This window comes from Gymnoscopelus microlampas (assembly GCF_963454915.1).
Source record: "Gymnoscopelus microlampas genome assembly, chromosome: 7".
Classification (NCBI taxonomy): domain Eukaryota; kingdom Metazoa; phylum Chordata; class Actinopteri; order Myctophiformes; family Myctophidae; genus Gymnoscopelus; species Gymnoscopelus microlampas.
Window position 1 is genome coordinate 23,816,504 of NC_139944.1, and position 18,201 is coordinate 23,834,704.

Below are 18,201 nucleotides of genomic sequence, written 5' to 3' on the forward strand. Positions count from 1 at the left end.
TTTTGGATCGGCTATTTTCCGTCATATGCCGAACTATGAATTGGGCTTAACTCTGTCCATGTGACTTATATTATGTCGTAGGTGAAAGTGGACAATGTGAGTGATTTCCAGGACATTGCCAGCGTGGTGGCCATCACTCAGACCTACACCACCACAGAGCCTTTCGTAGATGCCAAATATGACATTAGAGTCCAGAAGATCGGCGCCGACTACAAAGCATACATGTGTGTACATACTATATGTCTGTTGGTGTTTTTTCACTGAGAAACCACTTAAAACCCATATGTTGTTGAGGGTCGCACTGCAGTGCATTGTAAGCTTGTAGATCAGTTAGTTTTATCGAAAGTTTTACCCAGAATACGGCGGATGCTGGTGTTTAAGTGGTTATGGCAGATAGCAAGGGTTAGTGAAAATGGGTGTGCACAGTCAAATCGTCAGCGTTAATGTAACTCTGAAGGTGTAAAAATAGACCCATAATTCTGCAACGCATGCACGGTTCAATTCGCTGGGCGCATTCATTTTTATCACCCGTGCGGATACGTTTTATCCCTGCTTCTGGTCAGACTGAATTTAATACATGCATTTCCTTTTGGGAAATGTAGACTGTCTGATATGTTTAATATTTAATATCACATTTTAACAGTTTTTATTACAAATCTGTTATAAAATATGTACAGTATGTTTGAGGGTGGATGATATATACTGTAAGTGTGTGTACTGTACTGTATGTGCATGTGTGTGCAAATGTGTGAACCGTTTTCTCTTTTGCAGGCGAACATCCATCTCTGGAAACTGGAAGAGCAACACTGGGTCTGCCATGTTGGAACAAGTAGCCATGACTGACAAGTGAGCACTGTATTCTCATCAAGAATGCACAGATTGTGTCACACATGTCACAGCTGAGCCACAAATATGACAGTCACTTTCATGCTGTTGAAAGAAAATCAATTTAAGTGAATACATGTCTTTCTTTCTTTTTCCTTATTTATTATTTATTTATTATTTATTCTATCAAAAATGGGGTGGAAATGTCCCTAAATATTCATGGTTTGTTTTCTTTTGGACTTTGTTTCTTGTGAAAAAACAAAACAAAACAAAAAACTCGAACAAAACCATTTAGCAGTACTATTAAAGGCCCCATGATTATACACAAAAACAAAGGTCACTATTTCACAAGCATCAGTCTCTCACTACCCAAGCAGGCAACAATGTCAATTGTTCACAAGTTGGCATCACTGTTTTAGTTAGAAACCCTATTTTCACCCTTCTACTACTGCATCTAGTCCTTGAGCTGGTCAGTACCATGCGAGGGGAATAATGCTCATAGTGATTTTTAGCAAGGTATACATCTCTAGAGTTAGAAAATATATGTTCTTTTATTTATTTATTTTTCCTTTATTTATTCAGGGAAGCCCATCGAGAGCAAGCTCTCTTTTTCAAGGATGCCCTGATAACAGCATATAAAACACAATACATATAATGAAAAACAATAACAAACATTTGAAACCACATTACAACGTCACAACATCACGTTACAATGTTACATGAAACAGGTGCAGTCAGAATCAGAGTCAGTCACTACAGTATGTAGTAGGTCCTCAAGAAGCACCTATTGAGACCAGTCGAACCAGTTTCATAGAGTCCTGAAGTTTGTTCCATTTGTGTGGAGCATAATGAATGAAAGCAGTCTTTCCTTGTTCACTGCTCTTACATGGACTGGTATATCTAATGTGTGTCTGTGAACGTGTTCCAGTAACCTTTGGTTCTAAAAGCGAGGATAGGTACAAAGGAAGCTTACCACGCCTTATAAATAAATAAAATACAATGTTGCTCACTACGAACTGCGAGAGATGGCCAACCCACTTTTTCATATAAAATACAATGATGGATGTGATAACCATCGCCAGTAATAAATCGTAGAGCACTGTGGTAGACTGCTTCAAGAGGCTTCAGTGTGGAGAGTGAAGCATGCATGTATAGTATGTGAACGCATTGCACCAGTGGTAGCTTTGTGTGCTGTCATGCATTATAATATTACCCTGAAAATTAGACGTGTCAATATATCCCCCTATGCTTACTGTAAGAACATACAAAAAAAACTATGTCCCGGCGTCATTTGATTTATATATTTCATAATACATTTCCTTAGAAATCTGTATGGATTTACAGAGAAAAACTTTGTGTTACATCTTTCATGAGAACAGAAGTACATCTTGTGTAATGTATAATCACTATGTTGTCACTGCCAGTAATAGATGACATTTCTTTCTAGAAATGCAAATTTGAACAACTTTTCAGAAACATTTTTAGTCTGAGCTATATGCCCAGTGCCCACCATCTTTCAAAGAGAGAGGGTCGGTCAGTCATAATTGAGCCTCAAGTTGGGATCACTTGAGGAATTCTATTGAAATGTGAAACTCTACCAGTGGGTGATTACAGTAGTTAATACTGTAAGTGTGAGGCAGAACACAAGCTGTACATGTTTTTCCTCACAATGTCCCATTTTCTTAAAGTCTTGTTTACATCATCAATCAATATTTTGCATTCTTTCTAAACAAAAAGAAACCGAATGCAGATCTTTTGTATAAATACCTGACTAATGTGTTGTGTATCTCTCTGTGTACAAAAGGTACAAACTGTGGGTGGACACCTGCTCAGAGATATTTGGTGGGCTGGATGTCTGTGCTGTCAAAGCCATCTGTGGCAAGGATGGCAATGACTACATCACTGAGGTGAGTGGAGTGGAGTGGGATGGATGGATGGATGGATGGACGGATGGATTGACTGATTAACCCATTCAATCCGGGAACGCATCTGTGTCAGTTTAAGATTTTTTCAATCAATCGTGGAAATGTGTGCAAATCTTTGAATATATATTTTTTAAAGCGAACATTTGTAAACAATATTTTGCTCCAGGGACCTTCAGAAGCAAAGATTTGAGTTTCAAATGTTCGCTTTAAAAAATATTCAAAGATTTGCACACATTTAAAAAAAAATCAAAGCAGATCTACAAGCTCATAGCGCGACACTCGATGCTATGAGCTTGTACTGTATATCCAGTGCCGGCTGCAGACAGTAATAAGCAGGGGGGCATTAATTATTCTAGGGGGGGCACCTGCCTGTCCCTCACGCACGCGCGCGCAGCGCGCGTGCGTGAGGGACCCGTGCGCGCCGGCGCGAAGCGCCGGCGCGCGATTTTTTTCGGTTATTGGATGGATATTTTACTTTTTGGGGGTGTTTTGTAACTCTATTTCGGTTAATTCGGTTCATTTACCTTGCCCCTATATGCACCAACAACAAATACAATTACAGCATTAGGCCTATAATGTCTTTAATGTAATGTCGGCATTGCATCTCCACAGGCACAGACTCCACAGCGGGAGAAAAAAAAGGCAGGCTATACTGCGCTGCGCTGCGCTGCGCTGCTTGAAAAAAATTAAAAAAATAAAAACATCTGGCCAATCTGAACTGGGGGGGCACAAAGTCTAATCTGGGGGGGCATTGCCCCCCAATGCCCCCCCATAGGGCCGACACTGTGTATATCTGCTATTTTTGAATAGCCAAAGTATAAAATAATGGTTATAGCTCAAATCTAAAATGACACAGATGCGTTCCCGTATTGAATGGGTTAATATACAATTATAATGAAAATTGGATTAACAAGCAGACTAGTAATATTACTAGCAATGTACTGTAGCAGCACAGCTCTAGTTATTACTCATTTACTACAGTATGTAGTAGCTGAAATTATGAACCATGTCACATACTTGTATTCTATAATAAACTTTGACGTAGCCTGTTGGCACCATTTTCAGTTAGAATATTAATAGACTTGGAATCTTCATTTTAGCCTGTCTACCCTAATTCTAACATAAAATAGGACCACACACCCTTCAGCAGGAAAATACGGGAACGCAATCTGTGTAATTTAAAATTTTAGCTACTTTGGCTATTCAAAAATAGCAGCCGAATGCCGCTATGAGCTTGTAGATCTGCTATATTTGAAAAAAATTGAAGATTTTTGCAAATTTTTGAAGATTTTTGCAAATCTTTGAATATATGTTTTTTAAAGGTTCGCTTTGAAAAATATATATTCCATGATTTGTAACTCAAATCTTTGCTTCTGGGGGGGGTCCCTGGAACAAAATATTTTGATTACCAATCAGACAAATTAAGTCTGATGATCCTCCTCAGGATCTATACTAGGCCGTAATTGACTTCATGCAATGTGTGGTGATTGCCGATAACCCCATGTGTGTGTGTGTGTGTGTGTGTGTGTGTGTGTGTGTGTGTGTGTGTGCGCGCGCGCGCGCGTGTGTTCATCTCCCTGTTTGTATCTTCCATCTCTTTCTTTTGCTTTCTCTTTTTGTCTTTCTTTCTCAGTGCATGCATGGTTCCATGGGCTCAGTGCATGTGTTTCCTAGAAGACTTGACCACAATGTCAGTGCATGATGACACATGAACGCAGATCCATGTCCATGTTTACTGTGACTCATCCCACACAAAGAACCGGCAACCATGATTCCAAAAATGGAAAATGCCCCTGACATGTTCTGATCTCAGCCGTCAAAACGCCTCAAACTCTTTGTATTCTCATTGAAGGCAGGTCATGGTGACTCAGTATACAGTATATTGGAACTACAAAACTACTGGCCAGGGTGGAACACACACAAAAAAACATGAGTAAACTTTTTTATTTATATACAAACACACAAAACCACATGTCACATTATGTTCACACCCATGCACCCACACAGAAGACACACACACACACACACACACACACACACACACACACACACACACACACACACACACACACACACACACACACACACACACACACACACACACACACACACACACACACCTAGAATGAGACATTGTATACACACCCCCACACACAGACAGGGCAGGGCAGTTAATGGAAAATGAGGATCTTGTTTTCATTACTGGACAGCATGACAGCTGCCCACTATATTCTCATCTCACTGATAATATTCAGGTTTTATTTTTACCTGAATACGGTGAAAGGTTATGCATTTGAAGTAAGCATCACAAAATACGATAAGTATAAACAGTATTTACAATATAATATAGAAGAAGTATAAACAACATAGACATTATATACAAAGTAATGACTAAAAAGGCACAAGCAGAAGCAGAATGCTTATATACTGTATATCCTACATGCAGTAGGACTAAACAGTCCTGTACATGTTTGAAACTTGGAAGGCTATGTTCAGACTGGCAGCCCAAATCCAATTTTGGACATATCATTGGAACCTGATTGTTTTTTATTAAGGCTGGACAACACAAAACCACATCAAAATCAGTGTTGGTGCTTGGACAAGCCAATAACCTCCTTAACTCTGCACACAGACAACTCTCTGAAGACCACACATTTATTTCTTTATTTATTTATTGATTAAGTAGAAATAAGTAGCAGAAATCATGGATCCTTTAACCACTTACTGAAACCTATTAAATCCGAGAACGCATCTGTCATTTTTAGATTTCTTTGGCTATTCATAAATAGCAGATATACAAGCTCATAGCGTGGCACCAAATGCTGCTTTATGAGCTTGTAGATCTGCTATTTTTGAAAACAAATCGTGAAAATGTGTGCATATTTTTGAATATATATATTCATTTTTGACTCAAATCTTTGCTTCTGAGGGGGGGGTCCCTGGAACAAAATATTATAGATGGGGGGGGTGGGACAAAAACATATCATTTAGGGTGGTCCTTGACATGAAAAAAAATTGAGAACCACTGATATTATAGCAAAAATATTTTAAAAAACTGTTAGGATTTAGAAGACATTTGTAGAATCCCCCCCCCCCCACTTACAATGCCCTCACGGCCCACCAGTGAGCCCTAGAAGAACCACTGAATCTATTCTTTTGAGAAGTTGTTCACTGTTCAGAAGAATCACTGTGTCACTGTGTTCCAGTGATGTGGTATTATCCCTCCCATCACGTCTCTGTGAATTCTGCTCCCTTCTCCTTATAAGGTCGCCTCCCTGCCACAATGATGAAGTTGCATTTGTTACATGGTTCAGTTCCCATTCTTGTTAACGAGCTGGTGAAGCATTAAAAAAAAGACGATTAAAAAAAATCTGAAATCTCTGGGTGCATTAAAAAAAAAAAAGATTCCGGAATGACTGCTCCTGTGGTTTTTGATTGTCGGTCAAGAGATCCCATTTTCCTCCCACCTGCAGAGAGGCTGATTGCAGCAGTGACCATGCAGTTTAACCACATGAACCAGCCCCCCTAGCAGCCCTATTCCGGGCGTGTCATAATAGGCGAACATTCGACACGCTGTGAGCTTGCAGATCAGCTATTTTCAGCCAAGAGATTTTGTGTAGAGGGAAGAAAGGAGGGGACCAAATATAGACACCTGGGGTCTGTAAGGTTATTTAGGGTTTATTACGGTAAAAATGCATTATTAGATCAGTTTGACTAATTGATTGAATACTTTATTAGCAGTTCAGTAGCTCCATGGTCGTAATTTAGTGGACTGGTCTTTCCCAAAGTTTGAACAGAGATAGATATATTCCATTATACAATGTAAGGGAGACTCAATTCGTATTAGCTGAGCTAAAATGAACCGTGTGTGCGTGTGTGCGTGTGTGCGCGTGTGCGTGTGTGCGTGTGTGTGCGTGTGTGTGTGTGTGTGTGTGTGTGTGCGCGCGCGTGCATGTGTTCTCCTACAGTATCTTCCATGATGGATGATAATCACCCCCTCCCCCGACACCAAAGAAAGTTTTGTTGCTAGGGGATGTTCTTAACAAGGCTTATTGAAAACACTTTGAGGGTGGCCTGTCCTGCATCGCCATAGAAAATATGTTCGTCCGCTGTTTGCTCTGGTGGCTCAACTCCATTCAGTTGATTATGACTTCTGGCTGTGGTGGTGACAAATCGCTGTATCACTCCAGGCCTTATTATGACAGTTACAAATGGAACTCAGTCCCCTGCCAGACCCTGAGAGAAAATACATCGTTCCAGGGTCCGATGCAGTATTTCCACACTTTGTGAAAGCACTAGTAGCGTATTCTAAGTGCAGATATCAGAGCCAGGATTTGTGCCAGGCTCTATTTTAAAAAAGCAGGATTTCTCTTTAGAAATAGCATTTGTGTAGCTCAAAGTGGAGACATCTATGTGTCATTGTACATGGTGTACATGGTGGTCTCTTTTAGGCAACACTGTTAACCACTTAAACGCTACAGTAATAGTATATATTTCGTTGACCGGGGTTTCCCAGGGGTCTATACATGGCCCGTTCCACACTCACAATGTGATGCGTTGCTATTTTTGCCAAATGTTCACCTCTTTTCGCTGAATGTTACCTATTATGATATGCCCATAGGTATACTAGGATTCGTGTGGTTCACAAATGTTGTCCCTATTTTGGGCATGACTTTATAGCAGAATCATTCAAACTGTTACATAGAATTCTGAAAGTATAAAATAGGGCCTAAGAGGTTAAGCCTGTTCTCTTTATAGCGGTTAGGAGGTGCACACACATCCAAACATGGATCAAACTAAAAATTGTGAACAAAAGGAAAAGGTCCGCACACCATCTTGATGCTCCCAACGTAATTTAATAAATAGAGGGGTCAAAAGAACAACATTTCGGCCGATGTGGCCGATGTGGCCTTCGTCCGGTATCTACTGTAAGGCGCACACAGTACTAACATGAATGGTGCAACCCTTTAACCACTTTGTGCATAACTCTACAGTATATGTCTATGTCTTCTCTGTCCAGGTCGTGGGATCATCTATGCAGCTCATTGGTGACCACCAGGCAGAGGACAGGCTGCTGATCTCCGAGGTGGTTCTGTCCAAAATGAACCAGGCCCTGGCTGCCAAGGTGCCTGCTGCTGCCCGCTCCCCTGCCCGCTCCCCTCAGGGCCAGAAGCCCACCACTGTCCAGCCCCAACAGGTAAAGTATCCATGTTTCGTCTGATGCCACCTGAAAGTATTATAATGGATCCCACTGGAATTGAGCGCAGGTTCACACGCAATTGCATTGAGTTCACGTCTCAAAGCCATTCTCACAATAGGCCAATACATACAGTATATGGATACTATATCTGAATTTGATTTCCTCAAAATACATGTCTGCAACAGGCCTTGATTCAAGATACAATATTTTTATTGTTACATCTTATACAGTACAAAGAGTACAGTTATTTGGTTGTAGTAGCATTAACAAACAAATAAATAAGTGCATATGGAGTTTGTTTGAGTTCCCCTACCATGTCTGATTAGATCATGAGAATTGTGATGTAATGAAAAAGGATGTCAGTATGTTATTTCGTTTTTTGAGTCCTGTGGTATAATGATGTAACTTTATCTGAACAACCCTTCCAATTAACTCCTCTCTCTCTCTCTCTCTCTCTCTCTCTCTCTCTCTCTCTCTCTCTCTCTCTCTCTCTCTCTCTCTCTCTCTCTCATTCTCTCATGACATCATCATTCCCTCTCTATATATAATATTCTTTCACTGTCTACTTCCCTCCATCCTGCTCTTCCAGAGTGTCCAGAAGGAGGGTGTCGTGGATCCAAACAGGACCCCTGGACAGCGACCTCCTCCTCAAGGTTGTCAGAACATTGTTCATCCTCAGTAAAACACATGAGCTAGAGAGATTGTTTTATTTTCTAAAAAAAGATTTCCAATTTTAATGAGTAATGGGAGTTAAGTTAATTTTTTTCTGAAGAAAATTATAAGAATTATTATTATTATATACTGTATACATACACACACACAGCTATGTACAGTCCTCTGGTGAAGTATTGTTTAGCTAGTTTGAGAGGATCACTACATGGATTTCAAGTTATGTCCTCATTGGAAACAATAATAACAACAAAAATAATTGTAATGTAAATGTAAATGATGAAATCAAGTTTATTTTGAGAAGTATAAAGATTTAAATGCTGCGAAAGAATCATTGCAAAACACCAACTTAATTTACAGTTTACTAGTCACTGCACATTGAGAACCATTAATTCCAGATAAAAGGTTTACCAATACCTGATCAACAACAACATAACGACAATTCCACACATTCCAACACATCTATATCGGTACAACTCTGATAGATGTGTTGTCGATGTGCTGTGCATGGGCAACCTTTTGAGACAGGTAATGAGTAATTTTGTGCCATTTACCAATTCACTGCCCTTCTTCCTGAATGTTATCGCCCTTTACCACTGGCCACCACTAAAGAGTTGAATCTGTATCTTTACCTTAATGGCGATTGATGATGGTCATCAATGGAATATTCACAGTAGGACTACAAGTAAAGAAACTGGTCTGATGCTGTCTTTTCTAGCTATGGCCTTGTGTTTGCCTCACAAATATTGCTTCTATAGAAGCAAATGTACAGTATATTGATATATTCAGTTGCTTCACACTCACGCACGCACGCACGCACGCACGCACGCACGCACGCACGCACGCGCACGCGCACGCGCACGCGCACGCGCACGCGCACGCGCACACACACACACACACACACACACACACACACACACACACACACACACACACACACACACACACACACACACACACACACACACACATGTTGATGTACTGAAGGCTTAACTGTTTCCAGATTGGCTTCTTTGGTAGTGTGGTGGTGTTTGTGCTCTGGGCTGTTCTGTTAAGACTAAATGTGCCTCATGGGAGCAATTCTAACTGCTTTTAAGATGTTCAATTTACAATTTAGTGTGTGGTAACTTTGTAACTTTTGTGTCTGTGTCCATGTCTATGTAAATATGTTTGCATGTTAAATTTGTACTATCACATCAGACATGTTTGTCAATTAATTCTGCATGGATGTGGCAAATGTGTTTATTTCATTGTGTTGTTTACACATTAAATCTGGTAGTTTTGTGTATGACAGTGTTGGATATTGCATTGTGCCTACAGCATAAAGGTTTCTTTACGGAAGTCTGATTACTGACTAATTTTGTTGTTTCTAAACAGAAATATTGATAATCTCTTACGTTCGCTGCTATTGCTCAATGTGAACATTGAGTTTTATTTGGCTCTTCTGTCTCATTTTGTTTATGCAATGCATTTTCTGAACCTCTTTAAATCCAGTACTTTATCGTGGTGCAGAGTCTGTCCTGGTAAACACATTGTTTTCCCCTCTACCCAGCAATAAAGCTCCCTCCGCAAGACTTGGATGTTTTGCATTAAGTAACAACTTGTCTTGAGCTTCTATTAACCTCTGTTGCTCTGGCTGCGGTACATCCAACATTTACTATTGCTAAGTACATAGTGGTTTTCTTAGGCATTACAAACCTTGGTTAGTCCTACACCTTCAGTTCAAACTCAATTTGCAAATATTAACATTTCATCCTTTCTTTACCTGCATGCTGATGCCTATCTTTTTTTTGCTGTGATACAATGGCTCCAACTCCCTCCTTCCTCTTTTTCATGTTCTAGATTTACACAAATTCTAGACTCACAAGCCAGTCTCTAAACGCTTCATTCAACTAAAGACTGGTGACAATCTCCCAGACACTGTTACTAAAACTGGGTGGAAACAATTACAAAAACAAAATAACCTGCATTGCCCATCCAAAGTCTTATTGGATTGATGATTGGTTTTCAAAACAGTGGGCGTACGGTAGATTTGTTAGTGGCCCTTCTAGCCGCTGTGCTAGCGAACCTTGGATTTTGATGTCACCAGGCATATCAGTAGGGGGAGATCTCCGAATGCCTGGCAAATTGTGGCAATGCGAGACTACACAAATTCAACAATAATCAATAATAATGACTTCATTTGGGAAAGCGTTCCTCAGTCAAGAGGAAAGAGGAGTGCTTCTACTTTGCTAGCCTACTCTTAATATATCAGAAATTGCTAAATCGTTCATACCTATTTAGAAAAAACCTGAGCCTGACCCCTTAAATTAATGAATTTATCCAAAATTATAGGAGGGGTTTTGTAGCTTGTATCATGGCAAATACCACATTTAACTTTGGACATGTTGTTTTGGGTAAAATGTTTTCTTTGGTTTTTATGCATCATGTGAGCCCCAAGCAACCATTGGAATGCTTTATGACAAACAGTAATACAATGTAAGACTCACAACCATTCAAATACTGTTCACGTGAGAAAAATGGCTGTTTCTGAGCTTGGTGAATTTTCATTAGCTCTGTAAGCACTGTATCAATGTAAAATTATTTCAATCTACCAACACAATACCATAATGCCAGATAACAGAGATACCAATTGTATTTGTCAGATACTATAATGAATGGTATTTGTCAGGTACAATAATGAATGGTATTTGTCAAATCCCAAATTACATGGTATTTGTTTGTCCAAAGCTTGGAAACATTAGTGATATTACGTCACATCCTTTAAAACTGTGTCGAGGAAACTGATCTGAGATCTGCCCTTTGTACTTTGCAGAACCATTGGAAATTCATCCCAGCCCCTTATTGCTCAGCATGTACTATACTGTTTAATTACCTTATCTACCGTACTGCACGGTGGCTTCCTTTACTGTGTGTGCTTCAGTAACTGATGCCAACCTGCATTCCCTCTCCTCTCCCCTTTCCATTACTCTCCCCTTTAACCCCTTTTAATATCTATTTTTTGTCATCTTACTGCCCCCTTGTGTTTGAGAATGTGGCTTCAACACAGCAAATGCATCCAAAAACAAGCACGTTATCTTTTACTCTTATGTACATGTGGTTGTGCTAGCTGTTGATTTGCTCCCATCTGGTGGTCATTGTGAGCCAAACATACAGAGCTTGCTCCACACACTGCTGATACAAGTGATGAATCAAGCTGGTTAGGATTTCTGTGAATATGAAGCTTTGTTATGTGAATGGGCATGGCAAAGCCATCAAACTCTGTCTGTACCATTATCTGCTTTGGACTTTTGGTGAGTTTTGGGGGTGCCTGGTTTGTCTAGCTGGTGCATTGAATCAACAGGTGGTGGATGATAATAGTTTTTCTTTTCTACTTCAGATTTTCTAAATGTATTTACTGGTTGCATGTGTTCACAATCACAATTTTAACATAACTGTTTATCTTACATCCTCCAGGGGCACCAGTGAAATCACAGAGTGTGGATAAATCACCAGATACATCTAAAAAAACATCTGAACCAGTGCCAAAGTCCAGCCAGGCCCAGAAACCTAGTCAAGGCCAAGCTCAGAAAACAACCCAGGCTCAGAAGCCGGCCCCAGTCCAGAAGGCTGCCTCAGTCAATAGACCTCCAGTGCCAAGGCCTCCTCCTCCAATGAGCAGGGCAGCATCAGTCTCAAAACCAACCCCAGCTTCAGGCGCCACCGCAGCCAAAGCCTCACCACCAACCTCTGGCCAAGCTAAAGCAGCCCCATCCTCTCCCAAAAGGGGAGCTGCAGCCCCATCCTCTCCCCCAACCAAAGCAGCATATGCTGCCCCATCCTCTCCCCCAACCAAGGCTGCAGCATCCTCTGCCCCAACCAAGGCCGCATCTGCTGCAGCATCCTCTGCCCCAACCAAGGCCGCATCTGCTGCTCCATCCTCTCCCACAACAAAAGCAGCCCCTGCAGCTCCATCCTCTCCCCCAACCAGACCACCACCTCCATCCTCTCCCCCAACCAGGGCAGCATCTGCTTCCCCTTCCTCTTCCCCAACCAGAGCATTCTCTGCAGCCCCACCCTCTCCCCCAACCAGAGCAGCCTCTGCAGCCCCACCCTCTCCCCCAGCCAGTCTGGCATCTGCAGCCTCAATCTTTTCCCCGACCAAAGAAGCACCTGCATTCCCATTCTCTTCCCCAACCAAAGAAGAACCTGCGGCCCCACCCCCAGGCTCCCCTCCAGCCCCAGCTCCAGCCCAAGCCCCTGCTCCAATCTCTCCAACATCAACCCCAGCTCCCATGACAGAGCAGCCCAAGCCCCAACCTCAGGTGTCCCCATCTGCATCCCCTGCACCGGGTAAACCCAAAGAGCTCCCTCCCAAACCCACCCTACCTGCCAAACCTATCCCTCCCATGCGCAGAAATTCCAAGCCCCTTATCCAGCCAAAGCCTCAGACTCCCCCACCCCCACCCAGGGCCATACCTAAACCTCAGCCTGAGACCCCAGCCCCAGAACCGGCCCCAGCCCCAGCCCAGGCTGATGAACCAGCCTCTGCCCCTGTCCCTGCCCCAACACAGGTTCAGTCCCCGGTGCAAGCTCCTCAGTCTCCACCTATGGTCCAGTCTCCCCAGGCTAAACCAGCCTCATACTCCCCAGCTCCAGCCTCCGACCCTGAGCCTGTCCCTGCTGAAGAAACGGAGGTCCCAGAAGAGGGCCAGCCCCCTGTGGAAGAGCAGCCAACGGACCAGCCGAAGGCCCATCCTCTGCTGAAGTAAGAGCAGTATTATCAACATAGTGTTAACTAGAAAAAGTGCTCCTCGGAGCACAGGTCTCCGCCAGGTCAGGTAGGTTAGTGTGGGCCAGCAATGTTCGGAATTCGCCAATCAGGGTGGAATGTGAAAACTCGGACGGATGGCCGGATCCGTCTTGATCACTTGACTAAAGAGATAATATGTACCAATTTGCGTTATGTTTGGACAACATTTGTAGGAGTAATATAAAACAAATTGTTTTGCAAAAGTTTGCCTCCTAGTGGCAATATAATAGGGCAATGTTGAAAGCAGTCGGATGCTGCGTTCATGATTTGCGGCATTTTGTTCAAAACGGGCCACTCCTGCAAAAGATGTCAGTCTTAGCCGATCAGGATGGAATATGAACTAGAAAAAGTGCTCCTCGGAGCACAAGTCTCCGCCAGGTCAGGTAGGTTATTATGGCCTCCTGGTGGCGATATAATAGGCCAATGTGAAAAGGATGCCATTTATTCCTAGGCCTTGCACGGCAATCGGACACCGCATGCATGATTTGAGGCATTTTGTTCTAAAAATGTGTTTTGCTAAATTTGACCTGCTGGTGGCGCTATAACAGCCCAATTTTAAAAGGGTGGCATTTGTTCCTCAACATAGTGTGAATGTGCGTTCAAAGTTTCACCGTAATCGGACGCTGCATTCATGATTTGCGGCATTTTGTTCAAAACGGGCCACTCCTGCAAACATTACATGTCAATGTTAGCCAATCAGGATGGCATATGAAAAACCAAACAGATCCGTCTTGATCACATGACTATAGAGATCATGTGTACCGATTTGCGTGAAATTTGGATCAAATATGAAGGCTTAATATCAAAACATGTGTTTTACATAAGTCTGCCTCCTGGTGGCGCTATAAAAGGCAAATGTGAAAAATGCAGGGCAAAGGTTTGTCCTTGGCCTCTAGAGAGTGTGCATACAAAGCTTTACACTGATCGGTGCAGTTATAGGTAAAAACACGAATCGGCCTGTTACAGCGCCACCATGAGGCTGATTTGAACATTTTCAAATGGCATTTCTTCCTCGGCCTAATGGGAATGTGTGTGCAAAATTTCACGGAAATTGCATGCTGTGTTCATGATTTGAGGCATTTTGTTCGAAACAGAGTACTCCTGCAAACTTTGAAAGACAATTTTTGCCAATCAGGATGGAATATGAAAAATCTGAAATGAGCCGTTTCTTTTAATGACTATAGAGATACTGTGTACCGATTTGGGGGATTTTTGGCCAAAATTTGTAGGAGTACTGTTCAAAAATGTGTTTTGCACAAATCGGCCTCCTGGTGGCGCTATAAAAGGCCCATGTGAAAAATTTGGAGCAGAGGTTCTGAATTGGCATCCAGGGAGTGTGTACAGTGCACAGTTTCGCTGCGATCAAGCCAACAGCGCTGGAGATAATTGTCCACAGACGGACCGACGGAAGGACGGACGGACACACACACGAACGGACGGACGGATGGAAAGGTGCAAAACAAAGTCTCGGCCATGCCTTTCGACCTGGCGGAGTCAATAATGCAGTGATTATTCTGTAATACAAAATGCATTTTAACTATTACTGAAACAATTACAGTGTCTGCTGTAACAAAAAAATCACACCCTGTGTGAAGGAAGCGGTGCCTTTGGGGCGGGGCTTAACTCATTTCAGTTCGTCCCTATTGGTCGAGTCCACTTACCAAATTTGTACTTGGTAGCATGCTGCAAACTGGAATAATGGCTGTTTAAAGCCCAGCCAATGGGCAGACAGAGGGGGCGGGCTTAAGTAATTACAGTTCGTCCCTATTGGTGGTCTAAGTCCACATACCAAATTTGGACTTGGTGGCATGCTGCAAACTGGAGTTATAGCTGTTTAAAATCCCGTGCTCATCCCGTGCTCATACGGGCGGACGGACATAACATACGCTGGGGGTCCCTGGAACCCTGGGGCGGGGCTTCAGCAATTCATGCTCGTCCCTATTGGTGGTCTAAGTCCACATACCAAATTTGGACTTGGTGGCATGCTGCACACTGGAGTTATAGCTGTTTAAAATGCCGTGCTCATCCCGTGCTCGGACATAACATACGCTGGGGGTCCCTGGACCCCTCTTTGATAACCAGTGGTACGTGTGGGCAATGAGAGGAGAGATGGCATAGGCAGTGTCCACGTCCGTGTGTGTGTGTATGTGTGTGTGTGTGTGTGCGCGTGTGTTTGTATGTGTTTCTTCTTTGCCGTGCTCATCCCGGGCTCATACGGACGACGGACGGACGGACGGACGGACATACGGACAGAGTCAAACGTAGAGCGGTTGGCACCGCTAAAAACAAAACAAGAAGTCCTATAAGGAATGAGGATTAGGTCTGAGGGGGTGTCATTCCACAGCCTGGGAGCCAGAGTCTAGGACGCTTGTAAGCAATGGATAGGGTCATACAAATCTATGTTAACAGATCAGTTAACAGAAGTGTTTGCGAGGAAGGGTGTCAGGGTGGATCATGCTCTAGGTAAGGGTTGCCATGGCCTCAGTTGCCTTGTAGGCCAGTAATTTGAATTGGATGCGGGGGAGCAACCGGAAGCCACTGAAGGGAACGTGTGGGAGGTTGAAGACCTCATTCTGGCATTCTGAATCAGTTGAAGGGGTTTAAGTGAGCATGCCGGCATATGAGGGAGCTGTAATTGTTAAACCTGACTGATGCTTGGATAAGTCACTGGGCAGACTCCTTGGTGAGGAAGGGTCTGATTCTCCAGATGTTGTACAGTGCAAACCTACAGGATTTAGTGATCGCTGCAATGTGTGCCTTGAAGGACATCTGACTGTCCAGGACCACAACCAGGTTCTTGGCAGTTGGAATAACAACTAGGGTGTTGGAAATATCCTGCTGAAACTTAAGGTGGTGGGAAGACATCCACTATGAGATGTCAGGCATCCAGCGATGCACTCTTCAGTCCATGTGGCAGAGGGGAGCAAAACAGTTGTGTAATCAGCATAACAGTAATGGCGGACATAACACAGCCAAGGAATCTAGTGTAGAGGGAGAAGAGGAGGGGGGCATGTACAGACCCCTGGAGGACCCCAGTCAAGAGGGGATTAGATGCGTTTTGGCACGCAGGCCTTCGTCAGTGTTAGTGTTTACATACAGGCGGAAGTGACATATTTTAGTTAGGTAATTAGTTAGGTAATTTAAAAACTGTACAGCTGTGTCTCATTATTAAATCTATAATAATAAAAAACTTTAACTCATTAAGTGTTATATAACACAATAAAGCACAATACCAGATTCATTCATAGAAAACTATTTAACACCAACTTTTCATTTAAACTTTTTGGGAATTCAGTATTCAGAATGTGGATCCAAGATCCCTCTCTTTGCAAAAGTAATCGGTCTCTGTCCCCTCCTCTTTGACGGATTAACAGATTTTATACCTTGAAACCTCATAATGCAAATGTCATGTCCAATACTGTTGAAAAGTCCGGCTATATAGGGGAGTTCACTGATGGGTTAGTCAAGTGTGAAAATGGGAGAAAGAAAGATGTTCTGATATCATCCACCTTCTTATCAAAGTACTGTAGGTAGGTGATCAAAGCTTCCGCAGAGAGGGAGGGAGGGAGGTAACAAACAACTTTGTAGAAGTAACTTTTATGTATCAAGTACTGTACCTGCTGAAGCCTAGTGTGTTTAGAGCTATTAAGAATTATTATTTCCTAGACTTTGTCTCTTTTATGAGAATTGTCCTTGTTTGTCTTTCCTTCCTCCTTCACTCATTCCTCAATGCCTTCCTTCCTCCCTCTCTCACTCACACCTTCCTCCCTCCTTCCTGCCATCATTCCTCCCTCCATTCCTTCCTTTCTTCCTTGTCACCTTCCTTCATTGTCTCCTTCCCTTCCTATACTTCCTCCAACGTTCATTTCTTCTTTGATCCCTCACAACTTCCATCGTCCCTCCTTCCTGCCATCCTTCCTTACCGCCTTCCATTCCTCGTCCTATTTTTTCCTCCCTCCCTGTATTCTCTTCATTGTCCTCCCTCTCCTTTCCTTCCCAGTAAATCCCAGTCCCTGACCAATGCCTTCAATGCCATCAGCGAATCCCCTTTCTTCCGTGGGAGCTCAACCTCGGCGGCTGACGGCCAAGAAGAGGCCAAAGTTGAAACCATCCGAAACCTTCGAAAGTCCTTTGCCAGCCTCTTCTCCGACTAGGCACAGCCCAGCTGTAGTCATCTCCACCCTACCAGCCCTCCGATTGATTGGCCGGTGGTGACTTGATTGACATTTAATGTGAACCAGCCCGAGATTAAATTGTGTGTGTTAATTGTACTGTATTCCCTCTGTCACAGTCCCTCCCCTCCACCCCAGCTTCTCTCAGTGGGTAAGTATCAGTGAGGCCTGATGAGTATGATGTAGTACAGTATGACGAGCATGATATAGTACAGTATAATGAGTAACATAATAGTACAGAATGATGCACAGAGAATGAGTCCATGCTGGAGAAATGGACTGAAGGAGTTACGTCATTGGAATAGAAGAGAATAGAACTATAAAATAGAACTTTATTTTTTTCCTTCTAGATGACTAGAAAGATTAGATAAATCTAATATAATAAGAATACAGATAGCCTATTATCATATATTCTATAGTTAGTATATCATCATAACATATCTTTAGAAAGGAAAATAAGCCAAATTGTACTGCCAGAAAAAGAAAATATCCAGAGACACTTAAAATAAAATAAAAGATGACTTTTGTCAGTGACATAACTCTTTCATTCTATGACTGGATTTATAAAGACATTTTAAAGAATATAATAATTTAATACTATGAGAGCCAGAACTGCCC

At 42.5% G+C, this 18,201-nt stretch overlaps 1 protein-coding gene across 1 annotated transcript in view; it reads left to right on the forward strand.

The window, feature by feature from the left end:
* The window catches only part of syn2b (synapsin IIb), a gene marked incomplete at both ends in the record, with an annotated part of 94,810 nt that extends 77,245 nt beyond the window's left edge, over positions 1–17,565 (forward strand). The window contains 7 exons of the mRNA XM_084061767.1: positions 82–224; positions 772–846; positions 2,630–2,732; positions 7,771–7,947; positions 8,540–8,603; positions 12,076–13,366; positions 17,412–17,565. Coding sequence (XP_083917893.1) covers positions 82–224; positions 772–846; positions 2,630–2,732; positions 7,771–7,947; positions 8,540–8,603; positions 12,076–13,366; positions 17,412–17,565 — 2,007 coding nt within the window. The remainder of the gene's footprint in view (positions 1–81; positions 225–771; positions 847–2,629; positions 2,733–7,770; positions 7,948–8,539; positions 8,604–12,075; positions 13,367–17,411) is intronic.
* Between the last annotated feature and the right edge of the window lie 636 nt (positions 17,566–18,201).